Source organism: Chiloscyllium plagiosum, chromosome 7, assembly GCF_004010195.1.
Source record: "Chiloscyllium plagiosum isolate BGI_BamShark_2017 chromosome 7, ASM401019v2, whole genome shotgun sequence".
Classification (NCBI taxonomy): domain Eukaryota; kingdom Metazoa; phylum Chordata; class Chondrichthyes; order Orectolobiformes; family Hemiscylliidae; genus Chiloscyllium; species Chiloscyllium plagiosum.
The window spans coordinates 34281473-34297106 of NC_057716.1; the positions used below are offsets into that span (position 1 = coordinate 34281473).

General features: G+C 44.0%; 1 protein-coding gene across 1 annotated transcript in view; it reads left to right on the plus strand.

Moving 5' to 3' along the window:
• The first annotated feature begins 1178 nt into the window (after positions 1-1178).
• Positions 1179-15634, plus strand: part of zgc:112416 (uncharacterized protein LOC550509 homolog) — a 56505-nt gene continuing 42049 nt past the window's right edge. Inside the window, exon 1 of the mRNA XM_043694561.1 lies at positions 1179-1256. Within this exon, the coding sequence (XP_043550496.1) occupies positions 1191-1256 (66 nt within the window). The 5' untranslated portion in view covers positions 1179-1190. The remainder of the gene's footprint in view (positions 1257-15634) is intronic.

Sequence of the window (15634 nt, forward strand, 5' to 3'; positions counted from 1 at the left end):
ACAGGGAGAATGTGCAAATTCCACACAGACAGGCGGGAATCGAACCCAGGACCCTGGTGCTGTGAGGCAGCAGTGCTAACCACTGAGCCACTGTGCCACCCCACATCTGGAGGAAACCCATGCAGACCAGAGGGAAAATATGCAAAAGCCACACGGACAATCACCCAAGGGTGGAATGAAACACAGGTCCCTGGCGCTGTGAGGGAGCAGTGCCAACCACTGAGAGGCACCGTGCTGCCCACTGGATTGGTGTTATCCTCAATGTTTGCCATTGTTCCAAGGCATTAAGAAAACATATCCTGAAAGTTCATTGGGGAGTGGGCTAGAGTTAGTTCTGGTGAAGCACCACCCTGCAGTGGACTGAAAAGCTTCCTTCTTCAGTGCAGCAAAGTTTCTCTGAATGACTAGACCTTAGGAGAGATCAACGAAAAAAGACAGGAGGAGCGGCTGGGAGGTCAAACCCAAATTAAGAACTGGTCAAAGTGCAGAAAGGAAAGAGCCAATGGCATTGGATTGTGCTCTCAACCAGAAGATGGACTTGAATTGGGAACTTAACCCGGAAAATGATATAAGTTAGAATGTGGAGTTGAGGCCACAAAAAAATGTGATCTTTTTGAATGGCAGAGCTGGCTGGAGACACCAATTGGTTTACTCCTGCTCCTAATTCGTATGTGGAAGGATTGAGATTCCCAAATAAAAGCAATTGAGATGGCCCATAAGGGACATCACTTAAGATGCATTCAAAGACCATGTTCAGCGTTGGGGGTTGCTAGGCGGCTGGAGTGGAACTGCAATCTGAGAGGGAGAAATATTTGGCGTGCAGATCTTTTCAGCTTAAAACACCGAAGTGCTCCCAAGAAGCGGGACCTGTATGTTGGGGGCAGTACCAGCTTTGTTTGTGGTAGCCCCAAGGTATAACCCGAGCAGTGGCGAGGCGGAACCACAATATAGAGGAATGTTTACCTGCAGCAACCGCCTTGTTTACAGGACCAGCGGGTTAGCAACCAGAGAAACAGCAGCCAGGGGCCAGCAATACCCAAGGGGAGGAAAAGCCATTCGCTGCTGCGGACTGAGCGCTCCGCTGACCTTTCACCCTGTAGCAAAGTCTTACCTGGACCCCTAACTCTCAACTTGGAGCTACCCCCCCCCCCCCCCCCCCGTCTCTCGCATTCTTTGCCCCTGAATGAGAAATGGAAACTGCAGATCCGTCTTTAGTGGACCAGATGACCAGGTTGAAATTAAAACTGTTGGAAAAGGTAAGCAACTTTGCGCGTCTATGCAACGTTTTGCATTGGCTTACAGGACAGGGTCAAAATTCATTCGGAAGGTCGTTATCGCAGAACCGTTTAGTGTCTGGGTGTGGGCATACTGCAGGTAAGCACCATGCAGAGCTGCTGCCTGACGCGCTGTGTGTTTGTTACTTGTGATACAGTATTAAATTAGATTGCAGAGTTAGCCTGCCCCTTACCTTAAAACTATGCCCTCTTGCATGATTGACCCCCTCAACTAAGGAGAACAGCTGCTCTCTATTCAACCTGTCCATGCCCCTCATAATCTTACACATTCAATCATGACCGCCCTGAGTCTTCTCTGCTCTAGAGAAAACAATCCAAGCCCATCTAATTTCACCAGCCGAGGCAACATCCTGGTGAACATCCTCTATGCCCACTCTCATGCTGTCACATCCTTCCCATAGTGAGGTGACCAGAACTGCACATAGTACTTCAGCCTGTTTACAACTGGCTCTGTACAACTCCAGAGTCGAAAAGTGTGGTGCTGGAAAAACACAGCAGGCCAGGCAGCATCCGAGGAGCAGGAGAATCGTCGTTTCGGGCATAAGCCCTTCTTCAGGATTCCAGCACCACACTTTTCAACTCTAGTCTCCAGCATCTGCAGTCCTCACTTTCTCCTCTGTACAACTCCAACATTACCTCTGCTTTTATACTCAATTCTACGACTGATTTAAAGCAAATGTCCCTTCTTATGACTTCTTAACTATCCTATTCAGGTGACTTCTTAACTATTCTATCCTACTGACTTAAGGGATCTGTGAATAATTACCCCAAGATCTCTCTGTCTTCTAAGATATCCAGTATCCTGTCATTCATTAAATGCTCCCTCATCTTGCTTCTTCTTCCAAGATACATCACCTCACACTTATCAGGGTTAAATATCATCTGCCACTGGTCTGCCCACCTGTCCAACCTATTTATATCTTCTTGTAACCTACAACCATTTGCTTTGCTGTTAACCAATCTTGGTGTCATCTGCAAATTTGCCTAACATTCCCCCACATTTCCATCTCTATCATTTATGTATATAACAAACAATAATGGTTTCAGTACTGATCCTTATAGTACACTGGACACCGGCCTCCAGTCACTCAAACAGCCTTCCACCAGTATTTTTTGTGTCCTATTACTAAGGCAGTTTCTAATCCATCCTGCCTGTTTCCCTGAATACCATGTTCTTTAAGCTTCTCAATCAATCTCCCATGTGGGACCTTGTCAAAAGCTTTGCTCAAATCGATACGAACGACATCAACTGAACATTCCTCATCCACACACTGGATCACATTTTCAAAAGTTTTAACAAATTTGTTAGGCATGACCTCTTCAGTAAGTAACTGATTTCTTGACTTCCCAAAGCCTGGCCACCATATACAAGGCACAGGTACTGATTGTGATAGAATACTCCCCACTTGCCCAGATGAGTGCATCTTCAGCAACACTCAAGCGGCTTGACTTCATCCAGGACAAATCAGCCAGCATGACTGGCATCCCGTCCAGCACCTTCAACATTAACCTACTTTCCTCTAAACACAGAGAGCAGCCATCCAGAATATGCATCATTACAACTCATCACAGCCTACTCAACAGCACCTTAGGATCCCTACAGTGTGGAAACTGGCCCTACGGCCCAATAAGTCCACACTGACCCTCCGAAGAGTATCCCACCCAGACCCATTCCCCTATATTTACCCCTGACTAATGCACCTAACCTACACAGCCCTGAACACTACAGGCATGGCCAATTCACCTAACCTACACATCTTTGGATGTAGGAAGAAACCAGAGCACCTGGAGGAAACCCACGCAGACATGGAAAGAATGTGCATATTCCATATAGGCAGTTGCCCGAGGCTGAAATTGAACTTGGGTCCTTGGCACTGTGAAGCAGCAATGCTAACCACTGAGCCACCATACCACCCTTCTAAACCCATGATCTCTATCACCAAAAAGAATGAGGATATCTGATGCATGAAGACACCACTGTCTCCCTATTCCCTTCTGTAATAGAATATCCTGACTTGGAAATGCATCACACTCTTTCATTACTACGGGGTCAAACTCTCTCCCGAACAGCACTCTGGTGTACGTGGGTAATATTTGATCAAGTTACTGTTGCCTTCTTGGGTATTTAGCGAGGGGCAATAAACATTAGCCTTGTCAGTGACACCTGGATCATACAAATTAATTGAAAAAAGCTTAATATTACTCAAAGTAACAATGAATCCTCTCTGTCCACCAATATTAGACCTCAAACATAGAATGCAGGTTTACCAAGGATGTGAATAATTATTCCCCAGGAAGTAGGAGCAGGAGTAGGCCATTTGACTCTTTGAACCTGCTCCTTTCAATATGATCATGGCTGATCTTCTGTTTCAAAGCCATATTCTTGCTTTCTCTCCATTCCCCTTGAAGCCTTTAGTGACTAAAAACATCTTTTTTGTATATATTATGTGTTCTGTGGTAGAGAATTCCACAGGCTCATTACACTTTGATTGATGAAATATTTCCATCCTAAATGGCCTACCCCTTATCCTGAGACTCTGTCCCCTGGTTCCAGACTTCCTAACCAGATGAAGCATCTTTCCTGCATCTAGCCGGTCCATCCCTGTTAGAATTTTATATGTTTCAACCAGAACCCCTCTTTTCCTTCTCAACTCTAATAAATACAGATGTAGTTGAACTATTGTCCCCACATACGACACTTCTGCTATCCTGGCATCAAACTAGTGAACTTTTGCTGCACTCTCTCTTTGGCAAGTATATCCCTTCTTACTTAGGGAGACCAAAGCTGAACATAATACTCCAGGTGTAGTCTCATTACGAGCCTGTATAGCTGCAGTAAGACATTCCTACTCCTGATTTTAAATCCTATTGCAGTGAAGGCCAATATACCATTTTGCCTTCCGAGTTGAGTGGAGGTGAGGTGTAGCTGTACAAAGGGATCTGGGTGTCTTTGTGCACCTTTCAATGATCGTGGCCACTTTGGATCTAATGCTGTCCCTAATTTTCTTCATAAACTATGGTTGCGCCAACTTTGATCTTTTACCTTTACACTGACAGAAATGAATAATTTATGCACATGTTCTTTCAATATGAACCATTGCTTATCCATTGTTAGTCCATTTCATAAGGTTCCTCAGTCCATCTGTGCCAATTTGTGCCACATACCTTTGTGTAGAATCAGGACGCTCGTTTTGGATTTGAATATTTCACTGCCTGTCTTAAAGAACAATTCTATCATAATTTGATTGCTCTCTGCCAAGCGACCTACAGATCAAGATTGTTAATAAATCCTTCCTCATTGCACAGTAGCCAGTCGAGAATAGTCTGTTTGCTGTTGGTTCTTCAATGTATAGGTCCAATAAACAATGATGTACATACTCCAGGAAATGCTCACATAAAATACCATCGCATGCATCTCTGATTTCTTGTTTATTGGCTTTCCTTACATCTTCACAACTGAGGGCCTCTAGATAACACCCTACAAAAGTTCTGGCCTTCGTATTTCTTATTTCCCATCATGACGGATTAAAATCACGATTTTCTGAGCTAATCTACTCCCTCACTAATGGAATGATTTCCTTCTTTACTAACAACGTAATCGCATGTCTTTTCCTTTTCTTCCTCTGTCATTCCGAAATAATGAATACCCCTGAATGTTCAGTTCACATCCTTGGTAAACCTGCAGTCGTGTCTCTGTAATCGCATCTATTTCATAACCATTTAGACCGCAAAATATAAGAGCATAATTTGGAAATTTAGCCTATCGAGTTTGCTTTGCCATTCGATCGTTGCTGATATGTTTCTGAACACCATTCTCCTGCCTTCTTTCAGTAACCCTTGATCCCTTTATTAATCAAGAATCTATATATATACCTGCCTTAAAGATGCTCAGTGACTTGGCCTCCACAGCCTTCTGTGGCAATTTGTTCCACAGATTCACCACCCACTGACTGAAGATTCCTCCCAATCTGAGTTCCAAAGGTCATCCCTTCACTCTGAGGTTGAGCCTTCAGATCATAGTCTCTCCTATTGGTGGAAACATTTTCTCCACAACCATTCTACCCAAGCCCCTCAGTGACCTGTAAGTTTCAAAGAGATATTCTCTCATCCTCCTAAACTTCATTGAGTAGACCCAGAGTCCTCAGCCACTCCTCATATGACAAGCCCTTCATTTCTGGGATCATTCTTGTGATCCTCCTCTGGAAGCTCTCCCAGGCCAGCACATCTTTCCTTAGATACGCAGCCCAAAACTGCTCACAGTATTCCAAATGCAGTCTGACCAAAATCTTATACAGCCTCAACATCCCTGTTCTTGAATTCTAGCCCTCTCAATATGAATACAAACATTGCATGTGCTTTCCTAACTATCAACTGAACCTACATGTTAACCTTAACAGAATCCTGAACTAGGACTCCCCAGTCCTTTAGTGCTTCAAATTTCTGAAGCCTTTCCCCATTTAGAAAATACTCTGTTCTTCCTATCAAAATGCATAACCTCACACTTTCCCACATTGTCTGCCTCTTCTTTGCTCACTGTCCTTGTCTGTCCAATTCCTTCTGCAACTTCCTTGCTTCCTCAGCATTACCTGGCCCTCCACCTCTCTTTGTGAATTCTGCAAACTTACCAACAATGCCCTCAGTTTCTTCATCCAAATCGTTAATGTATAACGTGAATAGTTGTGGTCCTAGCATTGACCCTTGAGGAACTGCACTACTCACTGGCTGCCGTCCCGAAAAGACTCCTTTATCCTCATTTTCTGTCTTCTGCCAGTCAGCCATTCCTCTATCCATGTCAGTACCTTGCCTCTAACACCATCCCAGGAACTTGAATCCTTCCTTTATATGCCATTTCTCCAGCTATGTACTCATTTAGTATCCTGTTGTTTTTATTCTTGCTAGCACGTGGAACTGTAGCTATTCTGAAATTATTACTTTCGAGGTACTACCTTTTACTTTATGTCCTAACTCCTGATGCACAGCTTGTTGGCACCAGGGAGGCAACATACCATCTTGGAGTCTATTGCATATCATCTATTGCAGACTGTTGCTCTTACTATTGAAACCTCTTTCACTACAGCCCTACCATTGTTCTTACTTCCCTCTTGTACACCAGAGACCCTCTTGGTGTGAATGACTTGGGTTCAGCTACTATCCCCTGAGAGTACATGTTAGAGTGGGATTTCTCCATTATCCACCTTCCTATACTCTGCCTGTTCAGTCATAACCAGCAGTGTGCCCACTTAATTGAACATGTTGTCCATGATAATCTCAACATTGTGAATGCTCCACAGTGAGTCCAGTTACCGGTCCAACTACAGAATGTGGTGTGTTCATGTGTGTGTCCATGGTTTCCCACGTAGCTTTGTCCAACAGTATTGGTGGAACATCGTGTAAACTGCATTTGGAGTGCCAACACTAGCCCAATAAAAACTTTACACTTTGGGTTATTTAACAACTTCTTTTTTTTGTTACAAAGTTTTGTTGTTGTCTCACCTCAGCTACACTGTGGCATATTGTTTACAGTCCACAAAGTACTTGCATGTGTTGCAAATGGGGTTTTAGAAGCAAGTACAGAAGGCCTTTTTTGGACAGCAAGATCCCATGGGCTGCATTGTAATAAATGATGACTACTCTTTTATTCACTTTGGCTGAGAGTTCGAGCTTGGACAGAATGTCAGTGAAACTCCTTTAACGTTGCACAGATGTAATAGTCTCTACTATTTGATCATGTCCTTACTTGTGAAAACTCAATGCGCTGACTCAAGTGTAGGTTATGCAACAAGGGGAGGGGAATAAATGAATATTAAAAAAGGCCAACTGTTCTGTTTATTTTGACTGTGTCATTTTGGAAAGGAAAGATTTGAGGAGTTCTGATAAGAGGATAACAGGAATATTGAAAACATAGAGTAGGAGTAAACCATTCAGACCTTTCAATTACATCGTGGTTTATCGAGATGTCACTTCCTCTTCCTGCTTTAGTTCCATAATTGTCAATACTCTGCCTTACCAACACTCTATCTACCTTGATACTGAAATTTTCAAACTCAAAATCGTCCATAGTTTTTCTTGGGGGAGGGATTATTCTTTATGGGATGTACTTAGTGCAGCATCTCAGATAAGCCTAATATTAAGTATTACTTTTTCTGGAGTTTTCACCTCGTCCTGCCCTGCCACCACTCTCATCCTTGGTGAGGGTTGGTGTGAAGGGAATAATTTCTTTCAAGCTATCTGATCAACTCCTTTAATCATTTTAAATATCTCAGTTGTAACACCCTGATCATTGTACTCCACTTACTTTTCATTCATTCTGATCAATCTGCATTGGACTTTTCTAAGGCCAATATGTTGAGATGTGCACTCCTAACAGAGTGCAGCAATCCAGATTGGGGCTAAAAGATATACTTAAGGAACTGAGGAGTGACTCCACCCATTTGCATTCAGCATCCTTGAGATAAAGAATAGAACATAGAACATGGAAATGTACAGCACAGAACAGGCCCTTTGGCCCACGGTGTTGTGCTGAGGTTTAATCCTAATGTAAAATATAGTAACTTACCTACGCACCCCTCAACTCACTGCTATCCATGTGCATGTCCAGCAGTCGCTTAAATGTCCCCAATGACTCTGCTTCCACCACCACCACTGGCAACGCATTCCATGCATTCACAACTCTCTGGGTAAAGAACCTACCTCTGATATCTCCTTTATACCTTCCTCCTAATTTCTTCAAACTATGACTTCTCGTACCAGTCAAACCTGCCCCGGGAAAAAGTCTCTGGCTATTGATTCTATCTATTCATCTCATTATTTTGTACACCTCGATCAGTCTCCTCTCTTCCTCCTTCTCTCCAGAGAGAAAAGTCCGAGCTTATTCAACCTTTCTTCATAAGGCAAGCCCTCCAGTCCAGGCAGCATCCTAGTAAACCTTCTTTGCACCCTCTCCAAAGCCTCTGTATCTTTCCTATAGTAGGGCGACCAGAACTGGACACAATATTCCAAGTGTGGTCTCATTCCAAGGATCATTCCATTAGCCTTTTTCATTACTTTGCAGAGCTGTTGACTAGCTTTTAGTGGTGTATGAACACATGGGAAAATGAAATAGAAGAAGTACACCAGTCAATAATTCATGGTAATCTTATTGTGTTTTGAATTCCATATTCACACCTACCCTGCTAACCCTCGACTCCCCTGTGTTAGAAGAATCTATCCATCTCTGTTATAATATATGCTGAAAATGTGTTGCTGGAAAAGCGCAGCAGGTCAGGCAGCATCCAAGGAGCAGGAGAATCGACGTTTCAGGCATGAGCCCTTCTTCTGGAAATTCCTGAAGAAGGGCTCATGCCCGAAACGTCGATTCTCCTGCTCCTTGGATGCTGCCTGACCTGCTGCGCTTTTCCAGCAACACATTTTCAGCTCTGATCTCCAGCATCTGCGGTCCTCACACTCTCCTGTTATAATATATGCCATGACCCCTGCCCCCACTGCCTTCTGAGGCAGGAAGTTCTAAAGCTGCACAACCTGCTGAGAGAAAAAACATTCTCCTCATCTAAGAGTAACTGTAAATTTTGAAACCGAGCCCCCCTAGTTCCGAGATGACCCACCAGGATAGACATCCTTTCCACATCCACCTTGTCAAGATCATTCAGGATTTTATACGTTTCAGTCACGTTACTCCCACTATTCAGTTCCAGGGAAAACAAGACCTGTCTGTCCAACCCATCCCAATCAGGCAATCCACTCATTCCAGATATCAATATTATAAACATCCTCTGAATTGCCTCTAATCTATTTATATCCTTCCTGAAAGAAAGAGACCAAAACTACACACAGTATTCAAAATATAGTCTCACCAATTCCCTGTATAAATGAAACATAGCATTCTTACTTCTGTAACAAAAACAGAAATTCCTGGAGAAACGCAGCAGGTCTGGCAGAATCTCTGGAGAGAAAAATACAGAGTGAATATTTTGAGTCCAGTGAGCCTTCGTCAGCACTGTTACAGTCTCTGTGACCAGGGCCTACATGGGGTCATAACTGGGCTCAGTAGTAGGTCCTGGATCTCGAGGGGTCCTGCTGTTGACTGGTCAAGGGTCAGGGCTGCTTTGGGTGGGTTGAGGTGTGGGACTGGAGCCTGAGGCCAGGAGCAGTATTATGTCTATGATTTCTGTCCTTGTTCCTGTTTGTGATCACCACTATCTCAGCTTCAAGATCAAAGACAATGCAAGTTCGAGGAGCTTGTGGACTGATGTATTACTAACTCTCCAGCTCTGTTTCCACATGATAATCCACACTCAACGCAGCGCTGTGATAGAAAAGAAACAGTCTTTAGATAGGGGATCCAAGAAGACAGCGTAGGAGGAAAAGGTCAGAGTTCATTGATAAAATGCAGCAGAGTGAACTGAAGATTAAAAGCTATTTAAAATAATTCTGGAGCGTGAGGTTAATCCAAGAAATATAAACAGCATTAAAAACTAAAACAAGAAATGTGTTACAGTCATAACATGGAAAAGTGACTAGAATAAGGAAACAAACTGTTCGATTATACAACATGAAAACAGCAGGAAACAGTGCATCAGCCCATAAACAGTGCACCAGCCCATAACTAGATCAAATGTATCAGTGGAGGAATAGGAAATAATGATTTGGGAAGACTGTTAAACAAGGATCTTCCATCAGGCAGAATACCATGGTACAGATCCTGAGGGTATTGAAAGGGTAGATGCTGAATGTAGATTTCCCCTTGAGGCAGAGGTTAGAACTCGAGGACACAGTTTACCAGCAAAGATCTCTCACCTAAGGCAGAGATGAAGAGAAATGTCTTCTGTCTGAGGGCCACAAGCCTTTCGAGCTCTCTTCCCCAGAGCGGCAAAGATAGTTTCATGGTATACTTTTAAGGCAGAGGTGGATAGATTTAAGGGAGTTGGGTTGGGTAGGAATGTGGAATTGAGGCCACAATCAGATCAGCCATGAGTTTCTTGAATTGAGGAGCAGGTTCAAGGGTGAATGGCCTACTCTTGATCCTAATTCATAGGTTTGTATGATTTATGGAGAACCACAAACAGCATCAAAGAATGTCCCAACTTAAAAGCGCCATTCTCATCTCTCTTTGAAATCACCAGGCCACTGCTACAACCTGAGTATAAAAAAAAAATAAGCTGTCCCTGCTCCTTCTTAAGAATATCTTAACAATGCAGCTGAGCCATTTCGGAGTGAAATTAGGAAGCACTTTTTCTCTTAAATAGCATTTTAAATCTGTATAGCTTGCTTAATTTTCCAAAAAGCAGTCAATGTCAGGACAATTGAAAATTTCAAAATTGGCACTGGTTCATTTCTCTTAGATGTGAAGGAATATGGATGAAGAGCTGGTAAATGAGATTCAGGCCTTGTCTAATTGAATGGGAACAACATCAAGAGGTTGAGTGCACTTTTCCTTCTTTCCTATGTTTCCATGTAATCTGATAAGACCAACTGAACAACACAAGAATAGTCTGAATTTTGGATTAGAAATCTGTGGGATATCAATGAGTTTAATGTACTAAAGTAACTTGGGTTTAAGTGTTTGAAAGAAAAATCAAATCTGGCAGTTAACAAACGCAACAGTTCTGAAAGGCTTCCAGGATACAACAGTGGTTGTTTTGTTTTAATATTGTCTGCCACTGATAAAACATGCCCTGGAAGTTTGTTTAACTACATAGTCCTATGGTGTGATTCATCACTGGATTGATACTGCACAAGACAATAGACTAATGCTTGGCATGTGGATTCCAATCCCACCACAACACCTGGTGGAATTTAAACTCAGTTGAGGGTTTCAAAGCCTGTTCCATTCAACTATAATTTTGTTGGACAACTCCTTTGGTTTATTAATAAAAGCACAGCACTGCAGGCGTCCGAAATTTGACACAAACAGAGTTTCTCTCTTCATAGATGCTGCCAGATCTGCTGAAATTGTTCCAACAATTTTCTGTGCTCATTCAGAGCCTGATGAAGGGCTCCTGCCCGAAACGTCGATTCTCCTGCTCTTCGGATGCTGCCTGACCTGCTGTGCTTTTCCAGCACCACTCTAATCTTGATGTGCACGTTTATAGTCTGATCAGACTGTAATGACTTTACCTTTATCATGAGTGTTCTTTGGGGAAGGAAATTTACTGTACTCACCTGGTCTAGCCAAATGTGACTTCAAATGCATAACAACAACGTGATTAACTCTGAACTGCCCTCTGAAATAGCCCAGCAAGTCACTCAGTTAAAGGGCAATTGGGGATGGGAAACAAATGGGCAACGTTGACTTCCACACCCCATGAAAGAACAATTTAAAAAATAAATGGGGAAGTTGTCTCCCAGTTTGCTTGCCACTTCCCCTCACCACTTCCCCTTGCATTGCCTTTCCCATTTCCTTTGCTGGGAGGGAGCAGGCAACACGAAAAGTGGTGTGTGGGGAGGGAATCAAAAGAGTGTTGGATTTGCCTTCCATTCTTCATTTGATTTAATGTGGACAGCTGCCTGGGACATCCCTGTCAGTGGTGCTCCAGGCAGTGATAACTGTGTGTTTATAGGACATTCTCCCTCTAGGGATGTAGAATGTCGAGTCAAGAGGAAGAAGGAAGACTGAGGAGGCAAGAATCAGACAGAGCTGTAGAGGGTTACGAGGTAGCTAGGGAGGAACTGAAGAATGGACTTAGGAGAGCTAGAAGGGGGCATGTAAAAGCTTTAGTGGGTAGGATTAAGGAAAACCCCAAGGCATTCTACACTTATGTGAGGAGCAAGAGTATGGCCAGAGTCGGGGTAGGGCCGATCAGGGATAGTGGAGGGCACTTGTTCCTGGAGTAGGAGGAAGTTGGGGAGGTCCTTAATGAATACTTTGCTGTATTGTTGTTTGCGAGGATAGCGTGAAACAGGCTGATACGCTCGAACAAGTTAATGTTAAGAAGAAGGATGTGCTGAAAATTTTGAAAATCATGAGGATAGAGAAGTCCCCTGGGCAGAACGGGATATACCCAAAGTTGTCACGGGAAACAAGGGAAGAGATTTCTGCGTCTTTGGCAATGATCTTTGCGTCCTCACTGTCCACTGGAGTAGTACCAGATGATTGGAGGGTGGCAAATGTTATTCCCCTGTTCAAGAAAGGGAATAGAGATAATTCTGGGAATTATAGACCAGTCAGTTTTACGTTTGTGGTGTGCAAATTATTGGAGAGAATTCTGAGAGACAGGATTTATGATTACTTGGAAAAGCATAGTTTGATTGGAGATAGTCAGCATGGCTTTGTGAGGGGCAGGTCATGCCTCACAAAGCTTATTGAATTTTTTGAGTATGTGACAAAACACATTGAAGGTAGAGCAGTGGATGTGGTGTATGTGGTTTTTAGCAAGGCATTTGATAAGGTTCCCCATGGTAGGCTCATTCAGAAAGTAAGGAGGTATGGGATACAGGGAAATTTGACTGTTGATACAGGGAAATTTGGCTGGCCCATAGAAGACAGAGGTTGGTAGTAGATGCAAAGTGTTCATTCTGGAACACAGTGACCAGTGGCGTTCCGCAGGGATCTGTTCTGGGACCTCTGCTCTTTGTGATTTTTATAAATGACTTGGATAAGGAAGTGGAAGAGTGGGTTAATAAATTTGCTGATGACACGAAGGTTGGTTGAGTTGTGGAGGGCTGTTGTTGGTTGCAACGGGACATTGACAGGATACAGAGCTGGGCTGGAAAGTGGCACATGGAGTTCAACCTGGAAAAGTGTGAAGTGATTCACTTTGGAAGGTCGAATTTGAATGCAGAGTACAGGGTTAAAGGCAGGATTCTTGGCAGTGTGGAGGAACAGATAGATCTTGGGTTCTATGTCCATAGATCCCTCAAAGTTGCCACCCAAGTTGATAGGGTTGTTAAAAAGGCGTATGGTATGCTGGCTTTCATTAGCAGGTGGATTGAGTTTAAGAGCCGTGAGGTTATACTGCAACTCTATAAAGCCCTGATTAGACCACACTTGGAATATTATGTTCAGTTCTGGTCACCTCATTACAAGACGGATGTGGAAGCTTTGGAGAGAGTGCAAAGGAGATTTACCAGGATGCTGCCTGGACTGGAGGGCATGTCTTATGAAGAAAGGTTGAGGGAGCTAGGGCTTTTCTCATTGGAGCAATGAAGGATGAGAGGTGACTTGATAGAGGTGTGCAAGATAATGAGAGGCATAGATAGAGTGAACAGCCAGAAACTTTTCCCCAGGGCAGAAATGGCAGTCACAAGGGGACATACTTTTAAGTGATTGGAGGAAGGTTCAGGAGAGATGTCAGAGGAAGGTTCTATACACAGGGAGTGGTGGGTGTGTGGAATGCACTGCCAGCAGTGGTAGCAGAGTCAGATACATTAGGGACATTTAAGCAACTCTTGGATAGGCACATGAATGATAGTAAATTGAAGGGCATGTAGGTTAGTGTGCTCTGAGAGTAAGATAAGAGGTCAGCACAACATCAAGGGCCGAAGGGTCTGTAATGTGCTGTACTGTTCTATGTTCTATGTTGAGGCACAGATAAATGTAATATTCTGAGCCCTCTGATACCACGTCCTACCTCCCCCTTGACCATGACTCCACTATGGCCCATCAGGCCACTATTACCACTTCATCGCCTCCGGTGATCTCCCCTCCACCACCTCCAACCTCATAGTACCCCAGGCCCGCACTGCCCAGTTTTACCTGCTCCTTAAGATCCACAAACTCAACTACTCCGGCTGACCTACGTCTCTGCTTGCTCCTGCCCCACTGAACTAATTTCTTCCTACCTCAACTCCGTTCTCTCCCCCTTGGTCCAGTCTTTTCCCACCTACATCCAGGACACCAACCACACCCTCCACCTCTTTGGAAACTTCCAGTTCCCAGGCCCCCAGGCTTCATCTTCACTATGGACGAGCAGTTCTTATACACATTCATACTACACAATGACACCTGCAGGACCTCAGTTTTTTCCTCTCCAACAAACCCATCCAGTTCCCCGCACCCCCACCACAACCAACACCCTCCTCCGCCTTGCCAAATTAATCCTCACCCTCAATAACTTTTTCTTCAACTCTTCCCACTTCTTCCAAATCCATGGAAGAAGTGTCTGTCTGTCAGTTATGTCAAATAGAACGTCTTCAGTATATACGCGGGTACTGTTCCCCAGCTCTTCCGCCATTACATCGATGACTGCATCGGTGCTGCATCCTGCGCTCAGGCTGAATGGGGCAGTTCATCAACTCCACCAACAACTTTCATCCTTCCATCCATCACCGGCGACAGTTTATGGACCAACATTTACGACAAACCCACAGACTCCCATACCTACCTAGACTACACCTCCTCCCACTCTGTATCCTCCGCCCTGTGGGCAGCACGGTGGCACAGTGGTCAGCACTGCTGCCTCACAGCGCCAGAGACCCGGGTTCAATTCCCGCCTCAGGCGACTGACTGTGTCTGACTGTGACTGACTGTCTGCTTTGCAACTGCTGTGATGAGGAGATGTTCCACAACACCAAGTATCGCAGATGCCCACCTATTTTAAACAACATTTCTCCTCCGTGTCATTCAGGCAGCCCTCTACCACACCTCTTCCATTCCCCCCTCCACTGTTCTAAACCACTCTCATCAAACATAATAAAGACAGACTCCCCTTGTATAGTGCATTAAAAAGGTTGCGAAATCCCCAGGAACAGATCAGGTGTACTCTAGAACGCTGTGGGAAGCTAGGGAGGAGGTTGCTGTGCCTCTTACTGAGGTATTTGTATCATCGATAACTATGGGAGAGGAGCCAGAAGACAGGAGGTTGGCTAATGTGGTGTCACTATTCAAGAAAGGTGATAAGGAAAAGCCAAGGAACTATAGACTGGTGAGCCTGACATCAGTAGTGGACAATTTTTGGAGGGGATTCTGAGGGACAGGATTTACATGTATTTGGAAAGAAAAGGGATTTGGGATAGTCACCATGGCTTTGTACATGGGAAATCATGTCTCACTAACCTGATTGAGTTATTTGACGAAGTGGCGAAGAGGATTGATGAAAGCAGAGTTGTGGATTTTGTCCATATGGACATCAGTAAGCCGTTTGTCAAGGTTCCGCATGGTAAACTGGTTAACAACGTTAGATCACATGGAAAACAGGGAGAGCTAGCCATTTGGATACAAAATTGACTAGAAGGTAGGAGACAGAAGGTGGTGGTGGAGGGTTGCTTTTCAGACTGGACACCTGTGACCAGCGATGTGCCACAAGGATCAGTGCTCGGTCCAATACTTTTCATCACCTATATAAATGATTTGGATGTGAGCATAGGAGATATGGTTAGTAAGTTTGCAGATGATACCAAAATTG